The sequence below is a fragment of the Psittacula echo genome (genome assembly GCF_963264785.1).
Source record: "Psittacula echo genome assembly, chromosome: 4".
Taxonomy (NCBI): Eukaryota; Metazoa; Chordata; class Aves; order Psittaciformes; family Psittacidae; genus Psittacula; species Psittacula echo.
Genome location: NC_137738.1, coordinates 72,567,233 through 72,583,139, shown reverse-complemented (window position 1 = coordinate 72,583,139; position 15,907 = coordinate 72,567,233). Strand labels below are relative to the sequence as shown.

The 15,907-nt window shown below is 40.0% G+C and overlaps 1 protein-coding gene across 7 annotated transcripts in view; it reads right to left on the bottom strand.

Moving 5' to 3' along the window:
• Positions 1-3,854: 3,854 nt before the first annotated feature.
• The window catches only part of IBTK (inhibitor of Bruton tyrosine kinase), a 60,363-nt gene continuing 48,310 nt past the window's right edge, over positions 3,855-15,907 (bottom strand). For all 7 annotated transcript variants that reach the window (XM_080616435.1, XM_080616434.1, XM_080616440.1 and 4 more), the window contains 3 exons: positions 8,216-8,284; positions 7,988-8,120; positions 3,855-6,216 (listed from right to left, as the gene is read on the bottom strand). In XM_080616435.1, coding sequence (XP_080472561.1) covers positions 6,091-6,216; positions 7,988-8,120; positions 8,216-8,284 — 328 coding nt within the window. In that variant the 3' untranslated portion in view covers positions 3,855-6,090. The remainder of the gene's footprint in view (positions 6,217-7,987; positions 8,121-8,215; positions 8,285-15,907) is intronic.

Here is a 15,907-nt window from a genome sequence, read left to right as displayed (position 1 = left end):
CAAGAACTGCTCGATAAGCCTAAGAGAAATTTGACATCCAGTAACTGAAATTAATCATCATTACACTGTCAGCAGTGGAATCCAAAAGAGATGTTATTAAAAATATTAGAAATATTTAAACAAGGGTCAAAAAGCCAGTTTTTGAGTCTGCTGTATGGCAACATGTTGCTTCAGAGTCCAAAGCAGTGTTGCAAATATCCAACCTTGAGCTTAGTGATGCCACTTTTAATAAATTAAATATTACATTTCTATTCATAAAGCCTTCCTTCTTCCAGAATGGACATCGATTAATTAGTTCTCAATAAATAAAAGATCATCAGCTTTTATTCTATGATAAATCTTCCAATTGTGATGTGTTTGTATTCTCCTGCCCTACCAACTGCATCTCCTCCAGCTGCTATGAACTATTAGTAATGTTTCCAGAATGAAAATATGGAGCTGTTCCTGTTTCTTCCCAAATACCAGAACTGACAAAAATGAAACAGACAATGACACTAACAACAATTTTTATGTGATCCCATTGTCCTTGCTGAAAATAAGCATGTAAATAACAGTGTAATGAGTAACTCAACTCTACTTCTACTTGAGTTAACCTAATATTTTCCCTTCAACTGAAGTGGAAGGAGATTCTTCACATGCCAATACACAATGCCTAACCAGAGCAGATCTCTCTACACTTCTCATTATTCTCATTCAGCATATCAGTATACCACAAAAAATAATAGCATTTTGATAGTACTTGTGGTGGCTTTAAGGCTGCTCATTACGCTCCAATAGCATTTCTAATTGTGGCTCAGCTTACAGCAGATGGAGACATCACCTAAAAATTTCATGGTGGGTTTTTGTGGCTGCACGTGTGTACATGCCTGTGTGTTTGCATGCAGGTGCTTATGCATGCAAACAATGCAACTGAGATTCAGCAACACAGTGCTACGCAAACAACAAAAAAATATTCATTAGCAAGATAATAGTGACAAGAGGAAAATATTTGTTTGCTGTACGTTCAAAACCAGAAAAAAAGTCTTTGTAACCTGCACTTTTAATTCCCTTTGGCGCTCAGCCCATGTTGCCACAACTGCCTCTTAGCAAGCTTGGGGGAAGATAAGGAAATCTGCTCCTGGGTATTTCTGCACAGGCTGAAAAATAGCAAGCATTCTGCAAGGTGCTAAAGTGTTAGTAAAGATGTATTGATGGGAACAGGCAACATGTTGTAAAAAGTTACTTCATGTAAACACACTTGCACCAGATCAGTAGTTACATTTATTTTGCAATGAACTTAAAACCTTTGTTGCATTATGCAAACACTACTGCATAACACTTAAGGCAGAACAGAAAAAAATATGAGGTCTATAAAGCTGTGGTGAGGATATACCCAGTGGAAGAAAGCATCACAGCTTTCAGAAAAAAACTACTAAAATATTCACAAGTTAATAGAGAACACTGAAACATCCAGCACTGCTGTGCCAAGGCTATTGGCACTACTGTCACAAGGCGAAATGCACCTCAGAGCCACCACGTAGTTAACGATGCCTGTGATCTGGCCTTTTTTTGCTACCGTGTTTTCATAAACCCTTTTCAGTATTTATTCTGAATCTTAACTCCACATAGCTCCTTCTGGGGGGGAATTTTTTAAACCTCATCCTCTTAATGAGCTAAATTTTTATCATCAAAGCAGGAGACTTGCTCGTGATCTATGCTTTGTGAGGTATAAAAGCACAACCCAGGAGAAATTAAATTCAGCTGCAGAACTACATGAACTTGGACATTATTGAAATTAAAGTGGCAATTTCAGACTCTGAACAAAGTAAAAATATGCATGGCTTAATGAATTCTATGCAGGGAAGACTTTTATATGGGAACATTAGGAATCTTTGCATGCTGTTTATAGTCCACTCCAGTAAAAAACAAAACATCACATACACATTTTGCAACTGCTATTAACAATTTCTGCAGCAATTGGTGAGTTTCTAACATACCCAATAGCACTTCACAGAATAAGTATTTACTGCACAGTATTACATAAATCTTCACATCTCCTTGTCCACCAAAGCTTCATCAATACTATGCCTTCAGTTATTGCTGCTCCTTCTTTAGCTGCAAAGGAACAGGGAGAACAGGACTAAGTAAAAGCTAGGCTTATTGTTTCTAGGAACACAGAGGTTGGAAACTAGGCAGCATAAACAACTGCAGCTTTCAACTCACACTTAATTTTCACAATTCCAGCCCAAACCTCCCTTTTGATGCCATCAGTCAGAGAAGAGGGTTCCCTGGGAGCGCAATTTCCACCCATCTGCTTGTGTCACTGCCCATTTTGGATGGAATGCTCACACATATCAAATAATATAAATGTGCTTTGAAAAGTAATCACATACCTCTCCCTTCCCCAGACAATCAAGTTAGGCTCATGCTCGCTTTATTTTTATTGTACTGATTTGCCATTTCCCTCTCTCTCTGCTGCTTGACCTTAAACTAACCATATTACTTGTGTGTTGGTAGCCACCACCTAGGAGCTGGATAACAGTTTGCAGTTACTGTACCTCCCAAATATGGTCGGGCTTAATTGTTAACATTTGCAAAGAGCAGAGATAAAGTTCAGATGAAAAGGTTCACTGCCACTGAGTACATATGGATGGAGAGAAGAGATAACATATTGACTATGTTTGCTGAAGTGGTGCAAGATAATTCAATTCTACAACCACAAACAAGTCAAATGAAAAACTACAGCTATGCACACGTGCATTCACTCACATTCTCCTTCAGTCCAGATGCCATCAGCTATTTGTGCAATAATACAAAGATGTGATCCTGAAAACCCCACTATGTTCATAGTCTTACAGCTTGATTCCACCTCCACAGTATGCACAAACATGGGCAGCGCATATTGTAAATCTTAAAATACACACAGTGGGAGAAAGACTAGGATTCTGTATGTTTTTCCATTCTATTGCAATAAAAGCAGCATACAGAATGCAGGATAAACAAAAACATCTGTAGAGGCACCTAAGGAAAATAGCCTTAAAACAGCCAACTTTACACTCACTACATTCTTTATATATTTTTTCTTTTTGCTACTGTACCACCAGTTGTTCCAGGCATTGCATCACCAGATGGCACAAGCACAGCCCATGCCCTGAAGCTCTGTGAGGCCATCTATAACACTTAAGAGTGGTAGGGTCCCCTCCAGAGCAAACTTGTAACATTATACAAAGAATAGCCCTAGAAGCTATTGCTTCTGCAAGGTGGTCACAGCTGGTGAATCGTGATGACTGGAGACAGCTGAACAGCAGCAGGTAGCTCATGTTCACTGTGCAGCTCTCATGACTTCTCCACCTACCACACAGGGATTACAGACTCACATACCTGACGCCGCTGCTGTGCTTAAAGCACAGGGCACCTGGCATCCTCCCACCTTGAACCACGTAACATACAAGACAGGCAGCTATTTCCTTGTAGTCAGGGCTCACTGGCTGACAAATCTACATGACATATTCCTGCAGAATTACAGGATGACAAAATGACTAGATGAGGAAGACAGACATCTTCTACTTTAATGGCACTTCAATATGAGAAGACAGATCTATAAGCAATACCACTGTGAGAAATTAGTTGAGAATCCAGCTCCAGGTGTTGCATTCTCCATATCTAATTTTAAAGGATAAGAAGTGGAAGAAGGAGGGAAGAGTGGACAGAGAAGAAATTCAGAATGATAAAAAAGCTTTGAGATCAATTATCTGCTTACCTTCTTATTTGAGAATGATTCATTAGAACAATGACTTTTTTATTAGAGAGGAGAGCTGAATCCCAGCTTTCCCCAAGCTGTACATTATAATTTAAGAGCAAATGCAGTGGGACTGTAAGCCTACTCTTACATAAACTTTGTTTCTTTGCTTATCCATTTTTCATGCATGTAATATCCTTTATGCAAAGGTTAGCTATGTTTTAGAAGTCTTATTCCCTTTGTTATCTGAAAAGTTCACACAAGATTTAAAGACCTGACCTCAACATTAAAACTATTTTAACTTTAAAGCAACTCTGCAGATCAATAAAGAACTCACTTAAATCGAGATCAAGGAGTGTCATCTGTTCTGAACCGTCACTTAACTTTGACTATGTGGTATTCTTGGATCTCCTTTCCTCTCAAAAAACATAGCTGCAGTTGAACTCTGTTGCCCCACTCTGTGAGATTACTGATCCTATACGTGGATCTGGTTTTGACTTGGTATTCCCAGTCAAAAACACCCTCCAAAGAGCCACCCAGACAAAGCACTTGCACAAAACTAATGTTTGTGACAAACTCATGGTGTTCCCACAAAAATATGAATCACAAAGTTCTCCTCCCTCTTCGTCAAGTTTGAGCCATGCAAATTCAGTATCTGAATTAATTTTGAGAAAACGAACAAACAAAACCAACCAAAAATGCAGGTTAGCAACTTTACAATAATTTTATATTATTTATAATTTTTATATATTTATAATTTATATTATATATTTATAATTTATATTATTTATATTTGAGAACAAAATGGGTTCAACAACTGGAACAGCTCACTGCTTTTATAGCTATTTCCCACAGTACACAAGCTTTCCTTTAAATCAGAAGGATAGTTTCAGTAGGTCCTACAGCCCTGCAGTGCATCAACTAAAGCACTTACTGCAAGTATTCTCATCACTACAGGGAATGAATCACCAGTAAAATTTAAAATAGAATTAAAAGCTACATCTTCTTTTGACTGTGTAGCTTCAAAATGCCTGCAGTTCTTGTTTCATACACAAAGGAAATACTTTTAGATAACTTTATACTTACCTAAATTGTTGATTATAGATAACCAGCACATAGAAGTATACTAGCTTTGTGTAAATCAAGATTTTATGGTTTATTGCATTTGTTTACAATTTTCTTGGGGGATTTTTTGGTGTAGATTGACTTGAAACCGTCAGACATATCTACATAGGGTTTTTTCAAGATTCTTTTATCACACAGTGATCAATTCTCTACATTCATTTTCTGTAGCTTGCTCAATTCCAGTTCTCCAGAGTTCATGAGTACTGACACTACTGAAAAAGTACAAGATCAAGCACACCTATACAGACAGACAAACTAGACAGAATATTGCAGGTAAGGCTACTTTTTTTTTCCCCTTTTTTTTTTTTAAATGTACATAAATTTGTTTAAACCAGGCACAGAGAACTTTGGAACACACAATACTGAAAGCCAACTATGATAATCTTTGAAGGTTAGGTGTTTGCAAATTCCACAGTCAAGCATTCACCCCCATAGCTTTAGCAACAAATACACAGCTCTTATTTCTTCAGCACTTCAAGTGAATTGTTCCTTAAACACAGTGGTTCTAAAAACCTGTACCATATTTACCAGAATAAGACTACAGATGAGCTAATTAAGTGTCACCACATTCTATTCAACTGTGTGCTTTACTTTACAATAGGGCTGACTGCTCAGAGGCCAGTCCCATAGCAGTGAAAAACATGCACAACTCAACCGAGAGCAGGCAATGGCAGGGCACTTGGATACAGTGTGGAGCATGACAGTAAAAAGTACTGGCCACAGGAGTCAGAGAACCAGTACTTGCATACATAACTTAAGGAAAACTGCATTATCAAACTGTACTTTTACATAAAGTTCAAATACAAACTTTATCCAATATTACCAATTTGCCAGAAAGCTGTGAAGAACAACCACCCCTGCTCCAGACTCTGAAGATGTATAATTCTGCACATTCAATTCCACATTAAATCACAAAATAAGCACTCACTTTTCAGCCACCTGTGAATTTAACAAAAAACCCTCACAATTTAAGATTAGCAAACACATTTCCAATCTACTGTTTCATGTAACTTTACTAATAACATGTCTTGTCAAGGAAATTCTCCCAAAACATACATACAATATATATGTGGGTAAAGGACACCGTGAGCACATTACTTCCATTCTCTCTAACAAATACCTAGTTATTATGTGCAGTGATTTAACGCTGATGTTAAAGATATCATGATTCCTGTTCTTCCAGTCCTGTTTTACTTATAACAAGAACTTCAGAGTGCACATACAACATGGACTGTGAAGAGTACAAATTAGTGCTTATTCCATGTAGGTGCTGCTATAGGTCCCTGAGGAGCCCTTTCAACAGTCACAAATTCATCAGGGTTGTCAAAAGCTTCATAGTGGATTAATAAATCTTGAATAGCACACTCCTCGATCTGGAAGGAAAAGAGAGTATGTGCATCAGTGTCAGATCTACCTTTAAACCAGCAGCAATTATGAACTGGCTTTACTAGTCTGGAATGCATGCCTGCTACAGACCTTCTAATCAGGAAAAAGTATACATGAGCCCTTCTTCAGAAAACCTGATGAAATCTCATGTTTGCAAGCCCTGCTTCTCTTGGGAAACTGGAGCCACTCTGATCCCTGCTAGGCTTGATTCAACACAACCCAGCAACACAACAGGGCACAACCTCTCCAGGAGGTATGTATTGGTGAAAACTTCCTAACACAGATGAACAAATAGCTGATGAAGGGTCTGGATCTCACACTTACAAAGAAGGACTGGTCAGGGATGAGAAGATCAAGGGCAGCCTTGACTGCAGTGACCATGAGATGGTGCAGCTCAGTACTCCGAGTGAGGGGAACAAGCCAAATAGGATAACACCCTGGGACTTCAGAACAGAAGACTATCATCTGTTCAGGGATCTGCTTGTTAAAAATTCACAGGACATGTCCTTGGAAAGAAGTCCAATGAGACAGTCTGAAAACTGGCTGAACTGGTGAGCTCAAGAAGTTTCTGATCAGTGGCATAAAGCCCAACTAGAGGCCAGTCACTAGCACCAAAACTGAGACCAGGGTCAGTACAGTTCATCTTCCTTAATTACCTGCATCATGACGGGACAGAGTGCACCCTCAGCAAGGTTTCAGACAATACAGAATAAGAAGGAGTACCTGATATGCTGGATGGTTGCGCTGCCACCCAGAGGGACCCAGACATACTGGAGAAACGGGCTATGAGGAACCTCATGAAGTTCAATAAAGGGAAATGCAAAGTCCAGCACCTTGGAAGAATAACCCTAAGCCCCAGTACACGCTGGGGGCCAACAGGCTGAAACAAAGCTCAGCATGAAAGGATCTGAGATACTGGTCCACAGGTTAGCAGCAATGTGCTTGTGTGGCAAAGCAGAGTGACAGCCTTCTGTGCTCTGTGAGGGACAGCATTGCCAGCAGACTGAGACAGGTGATCTTTCCCTCTGCTTCACACTGGTGAGACATACGGAGCGCTGGGCCCACCTCTGGACTCCCCATTAAAAGACAGACATGGACATAACAGAGACAGTCCAATGAAGGAACAAAAAATGATTAAAAGCTTGGAGTATCTGATATATGAGATGCTGAGCACACTGCTGTTGTTTAGCATAGAGAAGAGAAAGCTTATGGAGATCTTATCAAAGTGTACAAACACCTGATGGGAGAGAATAAAAGTGACTGACCCACACTCTTCCCAGTGGTGCCCAGTGACAAGAGAAGAGGCAATGGGTATGACCTTACATACAGAAAGTTACATTTAAATATAAAAATCTTCTTTACTGTGAGAGTCATCAGACACTGGAACACTTTCCACAGAGAGGCCAAGGAGTCTCCTTCCTTGCAGATGTTCAAAAGCTGCCTGGACACAGCTTTGAGCAATCTGCTCTAAGGAACCCTAATCTGAGTAGGGGAGGGATTTGGATTAGCCAATTTCCAGAGGTTCCTCTCAACCTCAACGATTCTCTGATGCTTTGAATGCATGAATCATAGACTCTGTAGTCTTTAATATAGATATACTTTATCAAATAGCAACTTGAGGTTATTATTAAATGATATTTAATATAATTTTGTCAATGATACTAAGTGTATCAATAATTAATCCCTCAAAATGATCTCTGAAACAGCCAGTGGAAACTCCTTGTGTTACTTCACAGCTGTAGTAACTTAGCACATTACCTGGATCAAAGCCAAAGGTTTTTCTCTGCTCCTGATAAGGGCAGCTTCTTGCTGGAGCTCTTCTTCTACGATGGCTGAAAACATGACAGGAGCTATCACAGGAGAGCTAGTTGGTGATGCTGCTGACCAAGGACTGAAAAAAACAAATGACATTATGAGGCAACATCAAGAACAAGGTCAGTACAACACACAGAAAACAAGCTCCAGAATCCACACTGTCAAACTTACTTATGACTCTCCAGCTGTGCAGAATCAAGAACACGGTCTTCTAGGCCTGGGCTACTTCTAGTGGTGCTCCTGGAAAAACACAGAAAAGGAGTTTTAAAGTCACTGACAGAGCATTTTCTGTGAAGGACAAATTTACTATGGGCAATTACAAATGGGTAGGGTTTTCCAGAAGAAAGGCATTAGGATGTAATGCTGAATTTGTCTTAACTGTGATACAGTGACTAGAAGAGACAATGATGCTCATTTTTGATTACCAGAATGTAACGGTTTTTCAGCTTAGGTATTAATTCTGGCATTTCATAACATTTGAGCATTTGAACAAAGGCGTTTTTTAAAAATGAAACCATAAAAAAATCATATATAAAATAGTCAACTGTTATGCACTAACATCACTGAGTATAAATGTTTGCAATACAAAAAACCATTACAAACAACTGTCTTGTTTTAAACTGTTTCATGTAAAAGAACCAGTGCTGCGATAGTAAATTATTTGTTCAAGTGTAAGCTCAGAAATTATGGATTTTCAGTACACATCCTGCAACCACATCTCACATTCATACAAACACCATAAAGCTAGGATTAAATTAAAAAAAAAAAAAAAAAAAACAAACCATGAAATATCAGAGTTCCCAACAGGAAGATACTTTACTCAGTTGCAAAATTTTAGCCTCTCAATAAAAAGAAGTTGCATTTGGTATGTTGCATGCTTTAAGAGACAAGTATATTTGTCAGAAAATCCCCTCCTCAGCAGGAAGACAGGGACCTATTCTCATTATTTAATACCTATCTTTGGCAATGTCTGATTTCTAGGACTCTAAAGAAGTGTTACAACATACTATGAAATGCTAGCAGCCTTCTTTGAGTAATTCTATGGCACTGTAAAAAACTCGTGAGGGTGTTAGCATTTCAATATATCAGTCTCAATTTTCTTCAGGGCTTTGGTAATCTTCCGTAAGTAGCCACAAACTCTTGGAACGGAGGAAAAATCTATAGAAAGCTAAGAGAATTCCAGTAACTGCTAAGCTTTCTGCCTGGAATATTTTCCCCAGAACACAATTCCAAGGTCAACAAAAACCATATTCATACCACTAAGCAATGATGGCAAGATCTCAAGAAAAAAGTCTGAAAAGCAACATCCATCATTAAAATGGCATTTAAATGAACCATGCCCAGGTTTTTGTCACAAAACATAACTGCCCACCAAACAGCTAACTACTCAAAGAACAGAATGAACACAAATTTAACTGCTAGGGGAAAAGATACATTATCTGCAGAAACAGCTGTGAGGGCATAACACTGGATTTCAAAAGAGGCTTTCTACAGTGTCACTCCCTTGAATAGAACCCAGCAAATAAACCTTTCGCTAGGTCATACTGCTTCTGTGTTTCCGCTGGAAAGCATAGTTCATGTTAGTCAAGATGATCCTTCTCCTCCTTTTTCAGTATTGGTGATCATATCAGACACTGACAGGTCAGAGAGTGGTACACTGTATGGAGAGGAAACCAAAGAGGTGTGCTGCTCTCCAAACTGGAAATTTCCAGATAACCACTATTACAGCGATTTTAAAGAATTGACACATGAAACAACAGCTCCACATCAAGACTGGTCAAATCTGCTGTACCATTCTCCAGACTGAGTACTTATGTAGCTTCAGTTGCTTTATTCTGACCTCATTAATACATAATGTCTTTTCCATAGGTGCTGAAGAACACTTAGGAAAAAAAAAAAAAAGAGAAAATCAGTACTTTGCAATTTTTTTTCCTCTTTTATATTTGGCAAAAGAATACCATTGGCAGGTTAGAGAATCCTATTTTATTTAAGAAAGGTCTCGGGTCATGACATATAAGGGTGGTAAACAAGTAATGGGAATTCTGTAAGACACTGAGTCAAGGTCCACATAACCAAATTTATTACTTTTTAAAAAAGTTTCTCATAGCTCTGCTACCTAAATACTACCTTACTCACTTTACAGCTAGGTTAATCGTTATTTTAGACAATAAGTTAACCACAAGAAACATAACAAAGTTACTGTTGATGGATGCAATAAACAGAAAAGCTCAAACCAGCAGACAACATTAAGAGATGCTATTAATTTAGCAAAGGATAAAAATGAACAATACGACTGCGGAACACAGCAGTGGGAAATTCAGAAGTACAAAACAAAAGACTGAAGTGAAGGCTGTCGTAGTTATAAGCTGGGAGTTTTTCAGCTTGAAGAGAAAAAGGAGAATCCAGGGTGTACTGATCTCAGTAACAAATCAGAAGTATGTGGCTGAGGAAAAAGAAAGATTGTCTCCATTTGAAAGAAATATTTTTACCAACATATACCACACTGAACAAAGCTTATTTGGATGAGCTTTTAGTTTTGGTCTCGCAGGTTCAAGGAAGAACACTAAATTGTCATTGTTCTAACCCATACTATTCTATGATTCTACGATGCAGAGAAGAATAACTGATATTAAATCTTCCACTGATCATCTTCTGAGGGAAAACAAAAAATTATCTCCAACATTGCAAAGAAAAGAATAAGAGAGCCTCCTCCAAACACAAAACCAGATCATTTCAATGTGCCTTAAATCAACTAGAATGGCAGAAGGTTGGCAGGAATGAACAAGTCCTACATGGATTTGGAATTCAAAAAGGGCAAATACGAACAGTGGAAGCACAGACAGCCTACACCAGAGGAAAGTATAAATATTACTTCTGTGTACAGGAACAGAGTTGTAAAAGTCAGTGCATGGCTGGAGCTGAAACAACTGAGAGAGGTGGAGGACAAAAAGAAGGGCTTCTATATTAGTGAGAAGAAAAACAAATCAATGAACCAACCACCATGTTTTCTTGATGGCTAGAAAAATCTAAATGTTACACCCATTTTCCAGGAGGATATAGGGAACTACAGACTGATCAATGTCACCTCAATCCTGGGGAAGACTGGGGAGCAAATCCACCTAGAAGTAATTTCTAAGTGCATGCAGGACTGGGCATTGATTTATGACATGTATTTATGACATAAGGCAAATTTTATCTGACCAACCTGCTTGCCTTCTGTGATAGGATGACAGACTCTGCAGACAACCAGGGAGCAGCGGATATCATGTTCTTCAGCTTCACAGAATCCCAAGGGTTGGAAGGGACCTCAAAAGATCATCTAGTCCAACCCCCCTGCAAGAGCAGGGTGACCTAGAGTACATCACACAGGAACTTGTCCAGGCAGGCCTTGAATATCTCCAACGTAGGAGACTCCACAACCCCTCTGAGCAACCTGTTCCAGTGCTCTGTCACTCTCACAGACCTTGCTTGAGCAAGGTCTTTAACATGTTCTATTATCCTATGCTTATACTCAGTCTGAAAAATATGGACTGAGTAAATGGACTACTAGATGGTTGGAAAATGGGCTGGACTGAAGCTTTCAGAGTTTGCACAAAGTCCAACTGGAACCAAATACTAGTGACAGTTCTCAGGGAGTAATGCCGGGACCAGTCCTGTTTAGCATCTTTGGTAAAACAGAGAACACTCTCAGCAAAGCCACAGATGGATGAGAAGGTGTGGAGGGTGCAGCAGTCCACAGTCTGGATGCCAGGCTGCTATTCAGAAGGCCTTCAAGAGGCTGGAGAAATGGGCAACCAAGAAATTTATTTCAAAGGCAAGCGCAAAGTCCCATATTTGGAAGAGAACAGCCCCATGCAGCAATACAGGGTGTGGATTGACTGACTAGAGAGTAGCTTGGCAGAGAAGGATAAGCAGAGTCATGGCTGGCAGCAAGTTGAAGATGAATCGGCATGTGCCCCTGCAGCAAAGGCGTCCACAACTGCATACTGGGGTGTACCAGCAAAAGTGCAGTCAGGTAGACAAAGGAAGTGATTCTTCTCCTCTCTGCTGTATTTATTAGTCTACATACAGAGTATCATATCCATTTTTGGGCTCCTCAATACAAGAAGGATGCCGTCAGGCTGGAACAAGTCTAGTGGAGGGCTACAAAGATTAGAGGTTGGAGCACACCACAGGAAGAACTGTGTTCTTCTGTGAATCCTAAAGGGAGGCAGCAAATCCTAAAGGGAGGCAGCAAAGGGCATTACTGTCTTCAACTGCCTAAATAGAGTTTAGAGAAAAGATGCAGCAAGAATCTTCTTACAGGTGTACAGTCATAAAGCAGCAGCATCACAGGCTGCAAAATAGGAAATCCCAGTTGGATATAAGGAATGAAAAAGAATGCCGCTATGCGGACAATCACACATGAGAACATGTTGCCCAGAATGTCTAGGGTATCTTCATACTCTGAAGCAGTCGCAACCCAACTGGACCAGGCCCTGAGCAACATGATCTAGTTTGACTTATTTTGAGCAACAGGCTGAACTACAGAATCTAAATTATTCTATGATTTCAACAGCAGGGGACTACTTTTTAGCTCAAGTCTAGATAAATCAGCTTTCAGCTTTTACTGCACTGAAGTTAGTAACACAATAAAGAGCAAGAAAGAACAACAGAAAAGGAAGGAAGGAGAGGAGTTGATGAAAACAGTTTTTTGCTTGCTTGTTTGTTACTTAACAGCATGTTTGTGGAACTTACTACATGCCTTTATTCTGGTGTCATCTCTCAACTTTATCTCTTTTTACACCTGCTTTAGTAATGCTTACCTTTCTGCACATTTGATACCTACCCTCTTCCCGCTCCCAATCCAAAGAACTCACAGCACTACTATAAATGAACCCAAGTAGACTGTTATACTTAACAAACCTGTTTCCATATACAGAAAATGTTCTTTCCAGAGTAAGACTTCCAAACAAACTAAAGAAACCCCAAAAATGACCCAAAAACCACAACAGAAATTTTCAAAACATGGAATTAATAGTTCCTGTGTCACAGCACACTCTAGTGATCAATTAAAAGATAAGTTTAAATACCTATGTCATCTCCCTCAATTTAAATGTGCCCCTAAAATGTAGGATGCAGTTCACATATTTTGAAGCTGTTTGTACATATGTACATCTGTGTTTCTTTCTAGCAAGGCACTCAGTCCAGACATTAAATCAACTGCAGATATTTCAACATGCTAGATTAATTCTCAGCTGGCATCAAAATAAGTAGGAGAAATGGAGTAGACGGGAAATGTGAAGCTAATAAACATAGAAAAAAAAAAAAAGCGGCCTCAAAAATATAGAACTTGGAAACCTGGAAATCTTGAAAATTAAAGACTGATGCAGAGACATAAGTGGTTCTGCATGGAAACAAACCAGCCAAATATCATCAGCACTGAACCAACCTGATTAACTCAGTTGGCTGAACTTGCCATGACTCTTGCACAGCCACCAACACGTCCTAGCACTCAGCTCCCCAGTGTTTCTTGAGGAGTTTTTTCTTTTGAAGCCAGTTAAGGTCCAGTGCCTCCCTGATCTAATGACTGCTCTCAGAAAAGGAACACAAAGCCCGGTCTCCTGCAAAACCCCCTGGGTTTTGCTGTACCATTTGAGTCATGTACTATTTATTAGCTCATTATTAGCCATGCCAGAACTAGGCAATTCCCACACGAAGCCACAAAGACTTGTTTCCACTAAGACTCTTCACTGCTCCCTGGAGTAACACAGACAACTCAGGCTGCCACAACAAAGTTAAGTCATGTCAGGCGTATGTTTTTAGCTTAGGCTATGCGTTACACATGCACAGCTGCACAGCGTAACTCCCAAGGCTGAGCTGTCCCTGGAAACAATGCAGCCACATCCACAGAGCCCAGCTTTTGGGCTCATCTGCCTCTGAACTGAAGCCAGTTCACATATCCACATTCATGACATGGTTCATGTACAGAAAATTTCTGAGATGCATATACTGGACAGTGACAGTATATGGAAAAGTCTTTATGCAATCACCAAAAAAAAAAAATCATCACCCAGAGACTACTGAACAGTTTATCCAAAGAAAAAAGACAAAGCAGGAATAGTAGCCATCCAAGTACCTTCAGCGTCTCATCACTGAGTCTGACATCAACAGATGAGGATTCCTTACACTCTACACACATGTAATTTCCTTTCTTTAAAAAGGAAGAGTTTGGATAATTTATCTTCACAGAAATAGCCCTTCAACACCACAGGCAAAAATCAGAGCCTACTATGACACGAACTGTCAAAGAATAAAATTACCTCAAACTAGAAACTCAGCTCCTAACTTTCAGATGGATGAACTAGTCACCTAGGCTCTTTATACCTAACAGAGAGAAATAAGCATCTTCAGACACAATTCAAACCAACCTGAAATAGCTCTGGAAATGCTGTCCTTTCCAACTGATAATAGTCAATCTAGTCATCTAGGCTCCCACCAGCCTAATGTATCATTTTTGGACAGCTAAAGTATTAGGCCTGGATTCAGCTCAAATAATCCACTTTGAGAGTGTGCAGACTGGCCAGACAGCACAGACTAGACAGAGCAATGCAAAAGGAAAAGAAATGACTTTATGAAGATCACAGAGCAAGTGTGACAAAGCTAATAATAGCAACCAGCGTAAATTCCCTTATCACCAGCTCTTGCCATCTCCCATATGACAAAAAGCTTTATTATTTTGCTAGCAACAAAATTAATGATACCTGGTTTTCCAGAGATTCGTCCCTACATCTCCACTCATCACAGAAACTTCAGCTTTATCCCTCTGTTCCTGAAGAATGCCTTCCCATCACACACAATCTCCAAATCCTCCTACCTCTCTCTTCTAACGCTGTCCCACACAATGTTCCTATATTTCTGCCCTAATTTTTTCTTTAGCTACCAATAGGACATACGCTGCTTCTGTCCTAGGGAAACACCAGTTTTTATACAAGCTGAGCAACCAAGAGGGAGGTCGAGCAGAACTTTTTTTTCCTTATGGAGGAGGCAGCTTTTGAAGGGGGATGGAACACGACTTCGTAAGAAAAACTGGGAGTTTTTGGTGTCAGGGCTCTCTGTGACCAACAGGCTCTGCAAACTTTTATCCCTCAGCGCAGATGTGTAAACTTGAGTCAGGCTGCTATGAACAGAGTTGAACTGTAACGCAGAGCTGTGCAAAAGTTCATAGGGACTCCCCCTCTTTACTCAGGATTTGCATTTATGCTCAGTCTGTCAATCTTAGGCCTTTCTTGAGCTACACTGCAGCTACGCCCAAGCCCAGCCTTGCTGTTCCTGACCCTGACTTGACTTGCGGGTTTGACCTCATCCCAATGAACCTGTCTGCCCACAGTAACTCTGGCTCAGCCTGGTTTCCATCACAGAGCCTGCCCTGCTCACTTTACTCCAGCAGAGCGGGGCTGTACTCTTGCTAGGAGGCCACTGCCCAGCCAGGCCTCCTGTGACACTCGGCTCCCCAGCCATCACGGGGCAGCTGGCCTGTGCTGCCTCCAGACAGTGGCTGAGAAAGTGTAAGATTTTCAGGCTCTCTGCATTGTTAATAGATTTGAAATGCATAGCATTCAAAGTTACTGATGACAGGGGAAGAGATGCAGGTGGGCAGGCAGATGCAGGAAGGTCAGTCATATAGACCTCCAGGAATATGGCTGAGATTTCTCTCCTCAGCTTAGACAGTAATTTTAAGCCCAAAAACAGGTTTTATTTGAGGTAGCAAGAGCATGCATGGCTATAACAATTGGACCAATGATCAATATTGTCTAATACTAGACACATAATTAATGTGCACCTCAGAACAAGTTGTGTCCTTAGAACTGCAGTCGACCAGTA